The 19,232-nt window shown below is 38.7% G+C and overlaps 1 protein-coding gene across 1 annotated transcript in view; it reads left to right on the top strand.

Moving 5' to 3' along the window:
* The first annotated feature begins 4,180 nt into the window (after positions 1-4,180).
* INADL (InaD-like (Drosophila)) overlaps positions 4,181-19,232 on the top strand; it is a 146,894-nt gene continuing 131,842 nt past the window's right edge. The window contains exons 1-9 of the mRNA XM_010021438.1: positions 4,181-4,202; positions 4,285-4,451; positions 6,093-6,284; positions 7,645-7,784; positions 9,556-9,754; positions 11,407-11,535; positions 13,277-13,489; positions 17,092-17,194; positions 18,606-18,694. Of these exons, the coding sequence (XP_010019740.1) occupies positions 4,181-4,202; positions 4,285-4,451; positions 6,093-6,284; positions 7,645-7,784; positions 9,556-9,754; positions 11,407-11,535; positions 13,277-13,489; positions 17,092-17,194; positions 18,606-18,694 (1,254 nt within the window). The remainder of the gene's footprint in view (positions 4,203-4,284; positions 4,452-6,092; positions 6,285-7,644; positions 7,785-9,555; positions 9,755-11,406; positions 11,536-13,276; positions 13,490-17,091; positions 17,195-18,605; positions 18,695-19,232) is intronic.

The raw sequence follows: 19,232 nt of genomic DNA, 5'->3' as shown, positions 1-19,232 counted from the left end.
GTGCTAAGCTTGGTTGAGTCTGACTTGTTCTGTACCTTCTGAATTGTTTTGGAACAGTACAGGATGGAACTGTTTCTGTACAGGATTAAAAATGAGCGTAACATGTAGGACAGCAAAATATGTGTTGGAACAGTGTTGTTTTTTCACAGGATGTAGTTGCTTGATGGTGTGTGAACTATATAGTTTTTAATATCTGGAGTTACAGGTGGTGCTGTGCAAGGGCAATTTAAGATTAAGATCACACTAACAAATGTTGGTTTCCCTTTCTTTTGCCTTTGGCAAATTTAAAACTATTTGGGCTGAAATTTTCCAAGTCCAAGCTCTCTGATGAGGAAGGTGATATGCACCCTACCAGTCACTTGCTGCCCCATCCCTGGCAGTGTGCAAGGCCAGGTTGGACACAGGGGCTTGGAGCAACCTGCTCTAGTGGAAGGTGTCCCTGCCTGTGGCAGGGGTTGGAGCTGGATGAGCTTTAAGGTCCCTTCCATCTCAAACCAGTCTGTGGTTTCTGATTGGCATCTGGCAGGCGGGTGATGGCAACAGAAGACTTAAACATTTCAGCTCTTCTGATGACCTCTGCTGGCATCAGCATGGGGGAATTCCTTTTTTCTTCATCTGCTTTTGAAGAAGATCCAAGTCTTAGGATTTCATACAAAACCTGATGAAACTTTCCCACTCCCTATGATGCGTTGAGTTCATCTCTCAAAAGTGAAGACAGTGAAAACCCACATGCATGCTGTGCTGGAGTGTGTGTTGTCTTGGGGTTTTTTCTGGTGTTAGAAAACACTGAACTTTCTGAAATCCATTATTTTATCAATGATTTTTCAGTTATAATGGGAGTTGTGACACAAATTTTGAACTGAGGTTTGCAGTTTTGTTTACCAATAAGATAAATCTGTGGCTCTAGAAATCAGAGAATGGAGCTAAAGAAGTTGATTGTGGAGTAGATGAACTGATTTTAACAAGCCAAGCCAAAGTGTTTTGGATCACTCTTCAAAATCATCACCCTAGGAATGGACCTCCTCATTTAGCAACTGTCTGTTGACACCCTGCTTGGGCTTAGCATTGGTGTTAGGAAACTGTTTAATGATAAGCTCCTTGGGCCCTTAAACAGATCAGTAGCACATGGAGTTTTGTGTTTCTCTGGTGCCCAAAAACTAGTCTTGGAGACCTGTCCTCAATTACACATTACTTGAAAACTTTGTATTAGTTCATATTTTCAGGGATACACACACACAGGACGGACCTGTTTACTTGAAAATATAACACACTTCTCTCCTTTATGAAAGAAAGGAGAACAAAGAAATACTGGGGGTGGTTTCAACAGATTGCACACACACACAAATAATCGTTAAAAACCACTGCAAGCTGGCTGGAGGCCAGCTTTGATCACGAGGAATCCCAAAGTGCTGTGTAAACTTCAACTGTTACACAAACTGGACCTGAGGTCCGCTTTGGCGTCCACTGGCGCAGAGCGGTCTGCAGTGGCTCTTAGCAATGCTTCGGAGCAGCTCAACTTTCCTTAATCTTCCCCCCCTCCCCTCTTCTGCACCTCCTTCTCCGGAGGACTGGCTGGAGCCTAGATCTCTTACCTATGTTTTTCTGCCTAAATGTTTCTTTCCTGGAGCTGTACCCATTGCCATAATTGCTATTGTTACCCCCGCTGTAATGGAAAAACAGATTAATCTTGGGGACTGTCAGCGCAGCACTTTGAGGCTGGTTTGAATGACGCAGGCTGTTTCTTGGATGCAGTTTGCCAGTGCAGCTGAGCTGCTGCTGCAAGGTGTGGTCCTGCTGTCCTGGCACTTCTCAGCCCCCTCCTGCGTGCCAGTGCTGGCACTTGAGAGCCAGCTGGGCAGAAAGCTCACCCTACCAAAACGTGAAGGGTTTGTCCTGCGTGTTTAGCTCCCTGTTCCAGCTCACTATGGGATCAGATGAATGAGTGCAAGCCCAGATGGAAAGGGAAGAACAAATGCATGAAAGAAGGCTGGAGAGTTGGACCAGCCTCTTGGCTTCAGTTATTAGATGGGCATGGTGCTGTCAAGTCATCATTATTTCCTGCCTTGCTGGATTTCTTTTCTGGGTTTTATCTTTTCTTTGCCCTACTGCTGGTTTAAAGGTGTTTCAAGCCACTTTTCCTCACAGGAGTGATTTCTCTTCCCTTTCTGATGTTGTTTCACTCGCTTTAGGGTTTTCTTTTTTCCACTCTTTTAACTGCTGATATGAGGTAGAAAAACAGAGGAGGGAAGTGAATGGAGGGAAGTTAAACTGGGAAGAAAGAACAAATTTCCATATTCTTTGTCCTGTTTTGTTAAGATTCATGCAGCATTTTTACTCAAAGAGGTTAAGTTTTGTCTTTTTGGTTTAGATGAAGACTTAGGAGTGTATAAGGAAATGGTATTTTCATCTGTTCTTCAGAATCGGATTGCAGCACAGAATCAAAGGCTGCTGTGCTCTTAGAAGTGTTTTATTTCGAATGGAAAAGAAAATAAAGCCACAGCACTTAGAAAAGTTCAGATGCATTCCTGAAAATCTTTCAGGGGTTCTATGGGTTTGCTGCTTCAACTCTTGCTATGAGTTTGATTTAAAATGACCTTCTAAATCTGTTAATAGTCTCACAAAGCAACTCATTTTGTTTGGCCTTGGGTGGAAACCATGTAAGCCCACTGAGTTCTGCAGGAATCACTCCAGGAGCCAAAGCTGCTCAGATACAGTAAAAGCTGCAAAAATCTGCAGTTGTGCTTTGGGATACACCTCTGTTGGTTTGTTTTGCTGTTTAAATTAGGTAAATCAACTTAATCTGACTCTTTAGGGGAAGCCTTTCACCTGCATAATTAATACTTCACTAAATATATCAGTGTCCTCCCAGAACTCAAGATGTGTTCAGTGTGAGCACAGACAGTATGAGGGGACAGAGCTGGAAGATCAGAGGTCCTGCTGGGAGAGAGCCCTGGGGATTTGCTTATCCTGGTATCATATTCAGATGCATGCGATCCTTTTGACTCTTGAATTGCAAGATTAAAAAAGTATATACAGACTTTTTAAACATATATATGTATGTGGTTAGTTTTGTCCAAAATAATTCCAAATATATTATTCTGAAATTACACACATATACTGGATAGAGTTAAAATGAATTGTGCTATTACATGGCTGGCTTCTTTCAGAGGAGCTTGTACCAAGGGCAGAAATCTTGTTTCTTGCGTATGTTTTGGTATGACTGCCTTGATAGATTTCTGAATGACAGGCTCCACATCAGTGTAATAACATGCAAGTGAGGGTACAAATTTATCATCGCTGCTAATTGCAAGCCTGTTGTTTTCATACTGCCATCCAGGCCTCAGCCCCAGTTGGGGACCTGTTCTGTTTGGCACAGTGGAGGAGCATGATAAAGGATATTCTGTTTCTTAAAAGCTTGTCATGTGCATAGAAAAGAGAAAGGCAAGCCTGTGTAGGAGAAGGGAATGGGCTTCTTTCACCTGCTTGGCACAAAGGCTGTGATTAGAACTGAACTCCCTTAGGAATGTGTTGGAATAGGGACTGATTTGGCCAAACTGGGGCCTCAATACTATGCTGTCTTGTGAGTGGAGGGAACTTCATTGTTTTATAGGGATATGCAAGGTTTCTCTATGTTGCCGTGCAGCAGGGCTGAGCTATTGTGATAAGAATACTGTCTACAGTAATTAATGGGGTGGAAAGTCTCTTTTAAATAATAGGAAGATTTTAACTGTATCTATATTTGAAAGATCACAACTTTAATGTCCATATTCAAAGTAATTTGGTTGAACATAGCTGTGTCTCAGGTTTTGTGGATAATAACCTGGTTTTTGTAACCAAAACCAGGTTTTTGTAGCCTGCATTTTTACTTGTAATTGAAAGAGTTGTTCATATTCCTCCCAGGCTATGGAAGGAAAACACACAGCAGAACAAGGAGAGATTTTTGGATGTGCTGAGGCTGCAGCGCAACTATATCAAGAGCTTTGTTGAATACTTGTAAACCACAGGGGTAGTAGTTTTTTTTTTCTTTAAATGAACTTGTTATAATTCGATTAGTATTTCATTATTGCATTTATTGTCTGTATATCTGTTAGAATTCTGCTTGTGTATATAATTTATTAATTTGATTTCTTTTTAAACCTCATCTAGGTTATTCTGAGCAATTCCAAAAATACTCTTCACCATGCCTGAAAATCCTGCTGCAGGTATGTAGGCTGACAGTGATTACTCTTGTTACATAGTGAGGAATGAAGCTCCATTCCTAACATGTACTGCTTTGTGGTGCAGACAAACAGCAGGTGCTGCAGATCCTTGATCGTCTGCAAGCGAAACTGCATGAGAAGAGAGATTCCCAACATGCTGAAAACCTGACTCTTCTACGTAACACACTCAGGAGCCCTTTGTTTAACCAGATCCTGACTCTCCAGCAATCCATCAAGCAGCTGAAGGAGCAGGTGAGTGTAAAATGACATTTGTTGGTGGGATGATAACTATGGTGAATTCGGAATGTAAAACAGGGAAATGTAGGTGGGTGTCAATGAGGACACTCTCATTAATCAGCTGTGACTTGGTGTGAGTGAATGTTGGACTTTTTGTTTTGGTCAAGTTAGTATCCACAGAGCCATTACTGAAATGAGAAGTGGTATTGCCACAAACAGGTCGTAGGGCAACGTGCTTTGAGAGGGATGCAGAAGAGGTAGGCGTTGAAAACCACATCAGCTGGAAAAAAGCTTCTGCAAAAGACATCAGCTCTAGCATTTTGAGTTCTGAACACAGTTGGAACTGTGATCCTTTGTTTTTCACAGAAGCTAAATACTGTTTATCAGCTAACTGGCAGCATCTTTTCTCCTTAATAGACATCATCACTTAGTTCCTGCTGACTTGTACAAGAATGGTTAACCTGCTTTGAGAAAAAAAGTCTAGGAAATCACTCCTGAAGATTTGCCAAGTTCTGATGCAGATGAACCCAAGCTAGCTTTAAATGACTTGGCTTCAGCAGTGGAAGGGACTTGTGTGAACTGGTTTATAATGCCAACTGACCCTTAGGTTTTGTGGACGTGGGCATCAGTGACACATCTGCACAAACAGGTCTCACCATGCAGTTAGCAGAGTCAGGAATGCAAACTTAAAAACAGGGACTAACTTGGCATATCCCAAGCAGCAGCAATCCCTGTGTCTGTTGCTACTGCGCCTAAGATCATTTATCTAAGATCATACTTTGTGACTATGGCATAGTGGATTTTATATTCAAAATGTCCAGAATTACCATATCTGTAAAATTCAGGTTTTCTTGAAATTCTTTTTAAGCATGATTTTATGCATGTATGCCCCATCCCTGGCAGTGCTCAAGGCCAGGTTGGACACAGGGGCTTGGAGCAACCTGCTCTAGTGGAAGGTGTCCCTGCCTGTGCCAGGGCGTTGGAACTGAATGAGCTCTAAGGTCCCTTCCAACCCAAACCATTCTAGGATTCTGTGTCTGACATGAGCAGTTCCATTCAGGATGGGATTTTTCAGTTTACTGTGTTGCACTGGGAATATTTCTGCATTTCTTCATTATCTTTCAGGACTAGAAATTGAATTGCAAGTTCTACCAATGATAGCATGGCCAAGTGTGGGTAGTTTGTACCCTGGGCTCTCCCTGGGAAGGAGATAATACAGAGCAGGCCTTTGGTTCCTGAGTGACTAAGTGACTCTTTAAAAATTGTCTAGGTTTGCCTGGCAGTTTCAACAGCACTTGAGTGATTCTTTAATGTTTGGTGCTTTTTGCATGTGCTGTTTCTGGAATATCAGGGTGAAAAGAGGAAAATGGGCCAGGCAGGGAAGAAGCATGAAAGAAATGGAAAAAATGAGTGGAATAGAAACACAGCTGAAACGTTCATGGAACTTTCCTTCTGAAAAACAGTTTAAACTTGATATGGTAGCTTGCTTATAGCTTGTATATTAACATTGCCTTATTAATCAGGTGAGTATACTTGTGTTAATAGGTGTCTGTGAACGTATGTATGCTTGCTTCTTTGGCAGTCTTCATGCAAAATGATATACGTGTGAATCTCGTGGTTTTAATAGTTTTTCTACATCTTTGTTCATTTCAACAGCTCAATTATATGCCTCCTGACCGTTCTGTAGATTTTGATTTTACCAAGAGAGGGCTACTAGTCTTTGCTGACAAATCAGTTGCTGCTGGGAGTGTGTATACACCATGCAGTTCACCTGAACCCAAAGCATCTACCTTCACTCCAAACCTGGGAGTTAATGAATTTAACCAAATCATCCAACAGATGGCAAAGGTAAGGCTCTCGGGTTTAGTGAACCAAACTTATTTTCTTTGAATATCAAAATTTTCCTTCCAGGCTTTTCGAGTACATTTTAAAACATGCTTTTTTGCTGTGTATCTGGGAGTATGGTGCCTCCTAGGCAGTCAGAGAGTAGAAGTGCTGAGGATAACTTTTCCCTGTAAAACACCGAAGTGGTTTGGTGTTTGGGTTTGTTGTTTTTCTTTCTTTGCCATGTTTTTTTTTGCCTTTCTACCAAAGGCACTAATGTAAATAAGAAATTTCAGCTGCCGGAAAACATTTTGGGTGTTTAATGACACTTGGTTGAAAATGGACATTTTCTGCTTAAACTTTCTTTTGATGGAGAGACTTGTTTTATCAAGCACACTTTAAATGGGAAATGTACCAACTTGGTTAGTATATGAACAGTGCAAATGATTAAAAGACTTGGCATGTAATATTTTATTTAACTCTTCATTTAGTATGTCGAAACTTTGTCAGACAGATGCTGATTTCATTAACATGTGATGTAGCATGTACCAGATGCTTATGGAAGTTGTACAGGTGCAGACACCCACCAATGTGGGATTGGCATTTATACCACAAATGTATTGTTCTGTGTTACTTTGAACCATTAATGTAATTTGTTACTCATGCCTTGCTATAGTAAGTAACTGTTGCTAATTGACTACCTTAATGTAGCTGTAATATCTTAAGCATAACTCTTCTCATTACTGTGTCATTAACTCATCAGATAAAAGATTTAGCAGTGAGGACTGCACATTATTTTAGATAAACCAGCTGTGATAGCAGTGCATGCTCTAAGTAATATTTCCCAGTAAACAACCCTAGGAATCTTGTATTAGAACTGAAAAGCAGGCAGCTTTTCACAAAAGCCAACTCTTTGTAGCATTTAGTGTGAAGTTGCAGGGAGGGGAAGGAAATGAAGTTCTTTATTTAAAAGCTGCAATCTTTTGAACACACACCTAAAAATCAGCATTAAAAGCAAGGGGAGCCAAAAGACAAGTCATTTAGTTTAGCTATGCAGCATTTCCAGAAATCCCAAATATATTGCTCTAGACAGCACTTCGTTCATACTTTTCATCCAGTTTGGAATTCATCTCATAATGTGAATGAAGTGTGAAAGCAGCTCTTAAATTCCCTGAGGTTTTAGAACCTCAGAGTACTCACATAGCCAATACTTTGCTATATTAAAAATAATAAATGGAGGAGCTTTTATAGAAATAACATATTCAGTATTTTGCCTTTGTTTAGTCTTAGGAGGAGAATAATTCTCCTGGTGTTCATAAATCTTAAACTAGCTCATTGTATTGCATTAAAAATTAGTATATATTTTTTTTTTCTCTTTTATTAGGGGAGACAAATAGAATCAATAAGGATTGAAAAGCCTTCTGTTGGAGGTCTTGGATTTAGTGTCGTTGCCCTTAAAAATCACAGCTTGGGAGAAGTTGGTATCTTTGTAAAGGAAGTCCAGCCAGGAAGCATAGCTGACAGGTGAGATCTTTATAATTGTGTTGGAAAATTGCAGCGTTTCCATGAAGACAAAAGTCATGACTTTCACACTGAAAACTCTATCAGTCTCGTATGTTTGTCTGGGTTATCTGTTGGGGTGTTCTGATGGTGGTATCTTGAATTCTGGCTTTTCAACTAAATGGCCTTGTGTTTTGAGGATTGGATTTTCAGATGAGTTTTAAATATCTGAGCCATTCATAAATGGAATTTCCAGAAATCATGACTCACTTGAGAGAATCTTGAGTACTGATTAAAAAAACAAAAGAAAACTCAGAAAAGAATAGAAGGAAAATAAAAATTAGCCTTCATTTAATATTTTTTTATGCATTGTGTCCCTGAAATGTTTTCTCCCCTCTTGTTTCTTTATTTATGTGCCTGTGACAACACCCTATTTATAGTTGGTTTTACTGTTTGTTTCCTGTGTAAATTTAGATCCAGTCCTCCCGACAGATCCCTGCACAGATGTCATCATAGAATCAAGGCTTCAGGCAGTTTCTTCCTGTATTGTCTGTGGGTTTTCACCCAACAACAAAAGACAGAGCAATCCTTTAAAAATAAAATGTGATTGTAAAACCACAAGAGTTGGCATGAGACAAATGCAGTGCTTGGAATTATGTTTCAAGAAAATGTGTCTAGATTTCAAGTCATTGGTGTCACTTTTTAAATAACACATGTCAGGAAGTGCCAACACAGGATGACAAAAAGAGTGGGGAGAGGTTGGAATGATAATGGCTATGGGCCCACAGAGAACACACCAGAGAACTCTTAAAGAAAAGCGTATTAGGCTCTTTCAAAGTGGAGACAGATGGACTGATCCGGATGTCAAAGGAGGGTGAATATCTCACTTTAGGATTTGATGACCTGCTGCTCACTTTCTTTGATGAGAGAATCTAAAATATGGTTCATGCTTGAAGAAAGTGATTTCTGGGAAACATCTTCAACGTCGCATGATAAAAAGGAAGTTTAAAATGCGTTAGTTAAGATGTGCAGTTATATTGTTTCGGAGTTTATAAATTTCCCCAGCAGGCTTCCTATTTTGCTTCTGAGACAAGATCTCCTGGAGACTTTTTTTTGGATTCCTACAGAGCTTTGAAGGCAGTGTCTGTCTAAGTAACAGTTTGGTCTCGTGCTCAGAATGAATATTTAACAAAGGAGATGAGTGATGGTTTCTCTCTTGTCACAAATCTAAATTCATCACTAGGGTGAATTAACTGTGACATTGTGTATTATCTCAAGGTATAGCTTGAACTGTGTATTGCTCAAAGGAAGTTTCATGCCTGAAGTTTGATACTGTAAATTCTGAGTAAAATAAAAATACGTAGCTCAATAATCTTTAGATTTAATAATGGTATAAACCAATATCATAGCCTGAGTTGTGAGCACTTGGAGATAGTATTGAGAAGTGCTAAACATAATGAAGAAGAGTTCCTAATTCATTGTGTAACTACAAAAATATTTTTTTTTCCTGCCCTCTAATTCAATATTATCAGGAAAGGATGAGGGATTTTCATGGAATTTTGAATAGAAACAAAGGGAAAAAATTGAGCACATTTCTGTACTGTGTTAAAGTTGGAACACAATATATTGCATGTAATTCGGATGTTGGCGAAGACAGTCTAATAACCAGATTTTAAAAAATATAGAAACCTTTAACCTTGCATAACTGTATTTTCCATGTTCATATTGAAATTACAGAAGCCTCTTGTGAAGTCACTATGCTGCATTTTACATTTTCTTTCAATGTTTTGTTCAGGGATCAAAGACTAAAGGAAAACGACCACATACTGGCCATTAATTGCACCCCATTGGATCAGAACATTTCCCATCAGCACGCTATTGCCCTCCTCCAGCAATCCACAGGATCCCTACATCTGATTGTGGCTAGGGAGCCAGTTCAAGGGAACAGCAGAACTTCAGCTGTCTTACTAAGTGATATAAATCCACCTGAGACTGTGAGTTATTGTAATAGTGTCAAAATCAGATTTTGAACTATGCTGGATATTTTTTTGTGGTTGTGTTTAGGTTAGCAAGCTTTGCATATAGGGATTTTTTTCTTTAATCAGATTTTAGATGTGATGACATTTCATTTAGGCTGATCATACCATAAGTATAAGGCTTCCTTTGCAAAACTGCATGAGGTTGTTACAAAATAGATCCTGGGTTTTTAGGGGGTAGCAGAAGCTTTGGTAGCTCAACATATTCTTAGCAGCAAGGTCTGTTCAGCATAGGCTGGGTAAAGCATTTTACATGTATACCCAGCTGAAACTTAGTTGTGCTCAGCAATTAAAGATGCTCTGATTACATCTTAAAAGAGTGTAAACATAACCTGTCAGGAGCACTGCTTGAAGTATCCCGACCAGTTTACACTGCTAAAACCAAAAGGCCTTGTCTTTGTTTTAATAACAAATACAAAGTATTTGTTAAAGAACCTCTCAATCCCTATTTGTTTACCAGTTTAGGGGATTTTTAAACTACAAATTACGTTGATTGTGAACCCTTTTGTTTTCTTGACCAAGGAGAGGTTGTCACTGGAACATGTAATAAACTAGGGCTGAACTTCCATCTGTGTTCATACCACATGGTCCAGGTGGCTTCACTGAATTTGGTTGAACTGCACACCTAAATCCAGGGTTTGCAATACTGGAATCCTAATTTATTATGCTAGTAGGTTTTGATGAAAATCTGCTTAAGAGCAGTGCTTTGCCTTATTCTCAGTAATTATTTCCCTCATGATTACTCCAGAGCTAGTGAAATCTGAAGGTTTTAGTGGATAATCAATATTGTTTATTGCACTGAAAATTTTAAAGAATTAAATTTTAACTGCTTTTTCATTGAAAGATCTGCACTGAACAGACTAACAAAATAAAATACAAATATATCTCTCTACAGGGGGTCTTTAAACTTCTTTTATGATATTTAACTGGCTTTGGCAAAGATTTTCAGTATGCTAATAAATCCTTTATTCACAGAAGACTTAAATCTGCCTACTTTGCTCCATTTTGGTTTCTATGAGATACTAATCTGACAGAAACATTGGCTGGGTTTGGGTTGCTTAACAGCTTTGTTATTTTCAGATTGTCTTGTAGAACATAAGGTCATGGTACAGTGTAGCTGAGAAACATGCTTCCAATTCAGTATGGCAGAACATTGTACTGTGCTATTAATTCAGCATGTACTGGTGGTGTTTAGAGTGTGTAAGTGAAATAACAGAAATAAGATTTGGGCAATGCTAAGGGAAAACTAGGCCAGTGCAAGCCTCTGTTTTTCTCTGTTGTTTGTAATATTCTTGATTTATGAAAAAGTAAGAGGATAGTTTTCATTTTGGCAAGAAAATCTTGAAATTGCTTTTTCGTAGTCAAGCTTTTTTTTCCTAGTATCCTGTTATCCTGAAAGCAAAGGACAAAGTGTATGTTTAAAAACAGATGAGAAATCCCGCTGCGCATTTGTAAGGAAATGAAGCTGACTGAACAAAATCAAACAGGTCTCCAGTATGTGGAGCAGAGAGAGAAAATTGCTCCGATTAACTCTCATTCCTGGTACATGTGAAAGTGAGAAACATTAAAGATCGGCTGAAATTAAAATCTCCTGTTTCTATTAATTGCAGATTCACTGGGGCCACGTTGAAGACGTTGAGCTGATTAACGATGGTTCAGGATTAGGCTTTGGAATTGTAGGAGGAAAATCGAGTGGAGTAGTTGTAAGAACAATTGTTCCTGGGGGATTAGCAGATCGGGTAATTTGTTATATTATGTCACTTCTTGTTTGATTGTAGAGTATAATTAACTGGTTTTGACAGTCTTAAAAGAAACTAACAGACTTAAACAAAAGGAAGCTGATAGCATCAAAGTCTGAATGCCAACATATACTTTATAAATAAATATGTTGAAGGTATGATTGAGGAAAAAGTCAGCACCTGATAGGAATTAAGTTGTTTCTCAAACATGCTTTGGCTTTTATAACATTGAACATGAAATTCGGAGAAGTTGTCTAACCTTCACTTACATTAGGATTATTTGTTCTCCCTCAGATTGACCAAAGGCTGAAAATACCAAAAGTATTAAAAGTATTTGAACGTCCAAATTCTATAGGAATTCGGCATATTTGGCAACATTTACAGGGACAAACTTCCCAAAAGAATTGCCAGGCAAGAGAATCTGCCCCATTGAAGTAACTGTGTTGCAAATTTCAGTTCGTAGATTGAAGATGTCCTATTTTTAGTGGGTTTTATTTGGAAGGGGTTTGATCCCTGCCTTTCTGTCTGACCAGTTCAAGGAGACACTTGGGATTGATGCAAAACCTTTTATAGTTACTGATACCTTTTAAAGTTACACAGATACAGTTTGCAACCTTTGATTGCTAATCTTTAGAGAACCAGTGCTGCATTGCTACATTTTAGGAGTAGAACATGTGCAATAGCAAATTAGATTTGGATTTTTAATGTGAATTTGGTCATGACAAGTTGTAACGTTTGAGGTCTGGAACACATGCAGATCTGGTAACATACAAAAGTGGCAAAGGTACTTCCCCTAGTATAGGATGGAAACAAAACCTGGAGATTTGGATAGCTTTACTGGAAAATGTTGGCTTTTCCTTGACTTCCCCTCTCTGAACCTGTCAGCTATAAATGAGTATTTTTTAATTACTGTGTAACACCTGTTTTGCTGTAAGGAATAAAGTGTTTTGGCTACAAATGAAGGATGTAAGTTAAGAAGTCACCACATCATTCTCAGCTGAATGAGACATCATTAAGAACATGTGAAATAATGAGCACATACCCATGTTAAAATTGGGTGAGTTTGGAAATGAGTTTGAGTTAGTTCTGGGCAAAACTCTGCTATGAGTGCAGTATGAATCAATGCATCTGAGGTGGTGCTGATCAGTACCAGCTGAGGGTTTGGTCCTATGAATGCTTGCTTATAATAGAAATGATGATGTAGGTCATGAATCATAATTATAAGGTAAAAAATGGTTTATGTGGGGTCTTGTTACCTTCAATGGATTTACTCACCCTTGTTGGAGCTAGTCATATGAGAAAAGAATTGCCAGGCTAATATAGGAGTATTAGGAAAAACTCTAAGAAGTCTTAAATCAAAATGCTGTGTTTTTTATTCTAACCCCTACCTGTTGAGGAGTGATTCTATGAAAGAGCGACACGTAAAAACCTGTGAGATTATAAAACATTGTTGCTGTCAGTTTTCTCCTAAGTGAGAAAAATAACCACTTAAGAATGGTGCTGTTCAACTTGTGTATCTTACTCGGTTTTGGAAGGGTTGATTTACTGCTGTTAACTACTGTGGCAGTGCAAATGCTTCCTGGAGTTATTGAGTGTGTTGCCTTAGTGGTCAATTTTATGGTATTTTTTTGCTCCCATGGCCATGAAGATGCTTGTACACACTTTAAATGTTGTAATGGAAAAGATGTTTTATGTATAGACTGGAAACATTCTTATTTTGCTATTTTATTTATGTTTGAAGGATGGGAGGCTCCGGACAGGAGATCACATCTTACAGATTGGAGGGACCAATGTGCAAGGAATGATGAGTGAACAAGTTGCCCAAGTGCTGAGAAACTGTGGGAATTCTGTTAGGATGATTGTTGCAAGAGACCCAAAGTGTGAAATTATGGAGGCTCCACCAGCTCCTGTGAGCTGGCCAGTCAGCACATTACCTTCCTTTCCAAATGGAAATGTAAGTATCTGGCATTTGCTTATGACAGTTTTAAGTACATTTGTGGCTTATGATCAGAAAGGAGGAGGAGAAGAATGTTCTTGAGACCTAAAGCGCTTCTCTTTTGAGTTTCCAGATACCATATGCATGTGTTTAAGTTGTCATTATTGGAGCCCTCTTCTATAATTTGTCCCTTTTTCCTGTATGTTATTAATACCTATAATCCTGGGATCAGAATGACCAGCTGTACAGAATTTATTTCAGAGTGGGTAATTTAATTACCAAGACCATGAACATTAGCAATAGATGGGACTTTTAATTCTCCTTCTTAGCTCATTACATCTTTGCTAATCAATCATTTGGAAGTGGATTGAAAACTTGACTGTGAATTTCCTAGTCTGAAACCCAGAGCGCCGTGGCCACACCAGAATTATTCAGCACAATCATCTTTTTATGAAACAGAAGTGTAATGTTTTCATAGTCTACGCTACTGTCTGTGATAGGAAATATATCTAAAAATTTTGAAACTTGTTTTAGCAAATCTTATCATGGTCATATCAAAGTCTCTTGTTTTTGAAGTCATTCTTTTCAGTTTTGAGTAATTAAAATCAACAAATGCTACACTAAGTGTACAGTAGGTCTTGAAACATAAACAAAGCTGTGCTTGTGTACCATCTGCTACTACTGTGCTGCTTAGATTTAGGTGTAGAATCTGAGTAGCCTTTTCTTTCTTGTCTAGTTTCTTGAATGTGAGTGGAGAGAGCTATTTTTTTGAAGCACCAGTTTTCTATGTCAGAGTATCAGTCATATTGTTACAAACTCATCTTCTTGCTTACTGGGCATAGTCAGTGCAAAGGCAGCCGTTCACTTTGTGTCTTCCTTCTCTCTGGAAGACTGTGGCTGAAGCTGTTGGTGAAGTATTTTGGGTCCTTCTCAAGCTCCTCTTAGAAGGATTGGTGTAATAGGAAACAGAAGTGGCAGACAGATGGGAGGGGGTAATCTATGTACATAAGGTTGGAGTCTTAAAAGTGGGCTTGCCTAGTACTCCAAAAAAGGCTTTCCTAGAGAAATCAGCATTGTTATGAAGCACTTCTTGTCTGGCTATATGATATTTTTCAAGGCCCATATTATGTGGTCCTAGTTTTGTTTTCTCTACAAAGGACTATGTTTCTCAATTCCTCACCTTAAAGGTGGGCCTGTTTGTCACTGACTGACCCCGAGCATTGCAGATGCTGTAGACGGTCTAATGTTATTCCTTCTGGATGTCTTCTCAGTGTTCTCCTTATTCCCGATACGTGGTTTACAGAGGAAAAAAATCACGTTGCAATTTCATCTACTTTCTGAGTATCATCTCTTGTTTTCTGAACTAAAACTTTCCGAACTGTCTTCAACTTCAGATTTGAAGAAACTCCTATTCCTGGTGTTGAGAGATTTGAATAGCCAAGAATAGTGGCTAATCTGAATGTATATATTAATTTAATGATGAATTTCATCATCCACCTTTCAGTCTGTGTCTGATTTAAACAGAACCTTTTCCTTAATCCAGCTTCTCTCTGGTTTCTGGGTGCTCTCACTAGTGTGAGCTTTGGAATAGCAAATATTTAACTTTTCTTTTTTTGCAAACCAGCAAAAAGGCATTTTTAATATATGGCTAGGGTTTTTTTCAGTTTTATATTAATATTTGATTTCCTTTAAATTTTATGTAGTAGAGAATAACTGAAACTACTTATGTCTTTGCATGGGCACAAGAAAACAGTCATATTATCTGTACTTGCGAAGATACTGATGGCAATGTTAGCAACCTACTTGTGCTGACTGGATTTTGGACTTTGTACTTAGGTTTTTCCAGGCTTCACTTCCAATGTTTTGTATTCTACGAGTAACGTTACAGAGAGAAAATTTCTATAGCACCAGAACACTGACTATGAAGGGCTTTTGACTGTCGGAATAGCAGGACTCTCAAGGCCATAGCTTCATTTCAGATGTTGCCATAGGCTAGTTTACTGTTTTGGTTCCCTATCCTAAATGTAAGTGATAGAGCTCCACAACTTATCTTCATCTCCCTCAGTGTCTTATGGAGCAAGAGAGTTGGAAAGCATTTAATAACCTGAATGAGTTGGCAAGTGGAGAGAGGTGTGTGTGATAAGGAGATAGCTGTCCATCCATTTCTCTTTCAGTGAAAAATTAAATAGGCCATAACATTGGCCTGCTTTTAATATAGGTCCTTCTAAAGCTGACATTTCACAAGCATTTGATTCAACTTCTTTTTTGTTTTCCAATTCCCTGGTCCAATTTTTGCTGTTGGCAGTGACTCTATCCCTCCTGATTTCATCGCTTTAACAGACCTTACTCTGATCATCTTCTTTTTGATCTCATTGGACTGTATCTGATTACTGAACACAAACAACTTTATGTGTTTTAATTTATCCCTTGAAATCCCAGCTCTATGTGCTTGATTGGTGATACCAAAGAGAAAAACAATGTCTTCAGTGTGTCGTGTTTGAGCTCTCTCTGGCAGGTTTGATTTTTATTTGTCAGAGTAGTTGCACAGGCCAACCTTATGGGAACCTTTTTCCACATACTTCTCCAGTGTAAGGTCAGATCATTTATAATCTTAGCTAGTGGCTTTTATGGTTTTTTGGTAATTGTAGTAAGAGGAGAGTTTGGAGAACAGGTCATGTTATGTGCTTCTCTTCTCAAATATTGTTTGTTATGAGAAGTCATTATACCAGTTCAACAATAAAGCTTTTACAAATGAATTCTCTCCCTTCCTCTGTTAGGTCTTACAAATATTTTTTCATTGAATGTGAACTAATGAGACTTTTGTTTCCCATTGCCTCAGACAACCTGGAGGCTTCCAGTGCTCTCTGCAGTTTGGGGGCGTTTAAATCTGAGCAGGATAAAAGCAAACTTGTTAAGTGTATGTGTGTAAGATTGACTTTTGGAATGGTTTGTGGTTTGGGATCTAGCATAAAAATAAGCTAAAACACCTACCCTAGTCACCCATGTTTGCATTTTAGTAGGCAACTGCTTCTGTAGTAAAGATATGCCTGTTGTGTATATGTGTGGTTTCTTTCATATCAGGGCAGCAAGCCTGTTTCTGAGATCATTTCCTGTTGCCCCTCACTTCCTTAGTGATGATAACAAGACGAGAGAAGCATCAATTTCTGACAGAAAGCTGTGGTGTGATAAGACTGTATTTATACCAGAGGGTTTTTTTCCTGCTTAACTGTCCAGTTTAAAGAGCTCAGGCAAGTGGATTCATGACAGTGTTAATCAGGACTAACTTACAAAAGGGAGAGAAGAAATACTGAGAGCTTCTGCTGTCTTGTGAATTTGCTGTTACCACATGGAATACAAAGGGAAATGGCCCCTGAGCAGTCTAAAGAAAACCTTTCTTTTCCATAAAATATAAATACTATACCTCTGACAGGTATGTGGAGAAAGCATTAGGGAAGACTATAAAAAGCACCTTATTTTCACCAAATCATCATCCAAACCTCATCCCTCCTAAAACAGGAAAATCAAAATCACTATTCGCTTCTGAAGATCTTAACTTGCAATAGCGTAACAGTACTGGCAAATTATGAGCTATTTTTTACCATCTTGTGCTTTATTTATAGAATAATACCAACCTCTTTGAGACTTATGATGTTGAACTTATAAAAAAGAATGGCCAAAGCCTGGGGATAACAATCGTTGGATATGCTGGCACCTGTGATGTAGGTGAGTTCTGCAGGATTTTGTAAAGTCTAGGACAGGGGCTTCTCAAATATCCTTTATTTACTGTAGTGAAAATGAAAAGTGTTTCTTTGAAACAGTGTAACTTGGAAAATCTGTGCAGAAGATATTTGGAGAACTTGCTGCAAAGTGAGATTCAGCCTTGTCTTTGGCAGATGGCTGATTCGGTGCCTAAACTCTGGGAACACATTAAAATACCTGTGCTAGGATATGGGAGCATGGAATCGGTTTGTTTTTTTTTTTCCCAAGTCCTCTTTAAATTAGAGCTGTTAACTTCTCTTTCAAATATTGGCTCAACAAACGATAGTATCTTTAAAGTTGCCTCTGGGTATCTGGGTTTACGCAAAAGGGTGGTGCTTTTTATCCTCTCCCTTCCTCAAGGGACTCCAGAAAGTATTCTGGGAATGTGGTGCAGCTGGGATTGCTCTCCAGCCCTCTTCGTCCCAGGAGATCCTCTTGTGTTGCTGGTCAGGAATCCCAGGCCAATGCAGTGAGCATTGGGAGCTGAGATGGGGAGGAGCACGTGTCAGGCAGTGGGAAAAGGCGGTTGTGAAGCACCAGGAAGGGTTTTGCTGCCCATGGACAAATGATGTTGGGCAGGCCCATGGCAGGGGGGATGGAACTGGATGATCTTAAGGTCCAAACCATTCTATGAAGTGTCTGAGGAAGGTTAGTGTTCAGAAAAGGATGGATGAAGTGTCAAGATTCACTAGAATAAAAGCATCTCATATTTTGCGGGAGTTTGTGGAAGGGAAGGATTACTGTTTCAACTGATAATTGGAATTTTTACTGGGTTTTTTTGTTTTTATTTCCTTGTTCTAATTGGAAGTTAGAATTAAGACTCAAATGTCAGACATGACAAGGGGCAGCTTTTCTGTTTTCCATGTTTTTCTCGTTTCTTTTTCCACTTCTTTTTAATTTTTTTTTCTTTCTTAAAGAACAATCCTCTTTGGTTAAGATTTAAAGTACTAAATTCCATAGCTGTAAAATGATTGAAGTCCTGATCAAAGTACTTAAGCACGTACTTCGCATTTAGCTTAGGTAGTCCTGTTGAAATCAAATGCAGCATGGATTTAAGTGATTGTGCTTTAAAGCCTGGGTAAGCACAAGGATGAATCTGTGGAAGAAGTGGCCTTTTGTAAGCCATTTTAAGGGCAAAATTTGGAGCTCAGTGTACAGGTGATTGTGTTGGTGCTGGTTTTTTCCATCAGAGATCTCAGTTGTTCTATGCCAAGCTGTGTGAATGTAGTATGCAAATGGTGGTGGTTTACAAAATCACAACTTTGTGGACAGAAGTGTGTGAAAAGGGCTGTAATTAAAAATCTTAATAAGAAAAGAAACAGATTAGCTTAATGTAGTGACTTTGTTTCTCTTTCTCCTCTCCCTCTGCTGGCAGAACCTTCAGGGATATTTGTGAAAAACATAATACCTGGGAGTGCTGCTGACCATAATGGCCAAATTCATGTTCATGACAAAATTGTTGCTGTAAGTAAATCAGTCTGCTTCTATGTTGTTATAGACCTAATGCTTCATTACACATCTCGGTGTTAAAAGAACAACATAGTAAAGACTTTCTAAAATGAATTAAACCTTCTTTGCTATGCAGAGGAAGTAATTTGATGGTTTGTATTTGTTTAGGTAGATTTGTAACAGAAATGAGCTTTGGCTTGCTGTGGTTAAAATATTATTTTATATTCAAAGTAGTAGTAAATAGTAGTTAACTGTGAAAGAGGCAAGCATTTGGATTAGAATGTTTCAGAGTGGAGAATCTTGGCTTTTGGCCTGAAGTAAAGATGTGCAGCATTAGCTTCTGTTTGAATTGAATGGGATTTGAGGATGGTTAAGATTCTGCAAGATGTGGCACACTGTTTATGGTCCTTAATGACTGTGTAGCACAGTGTGGATACAATCAAAATGTTAATAGTCACAATTTAGGTTGAAAAACCCAAGCTTTATGTGTAGAAAAATTAAACCCCATTGAATAACAGGGAATTGAATAATAGCCAATTTTACATTCACAGTA

This window comes from Nestor notabilis, unplaced genomic scaffold (genome assembly GCF_000696875.1).
Source record: "Nestor notabilis isolate BGI_N333 unplaced genomic scaffold, ASM69687v1 scaffold11659, whole genome shotgun sequence".
NCBI classification, from domain to species: Eukaryota; Metazoa; Chordata; class Aves; order Psittaciformes; family Psittacidae; genus Nestor; species Nestor notabilis.
The sequence above is the reverse complement of the archived record's forward strand: the minus strand, read 5'-3'. Positions and strand labels throughout refer to the sequence as shown.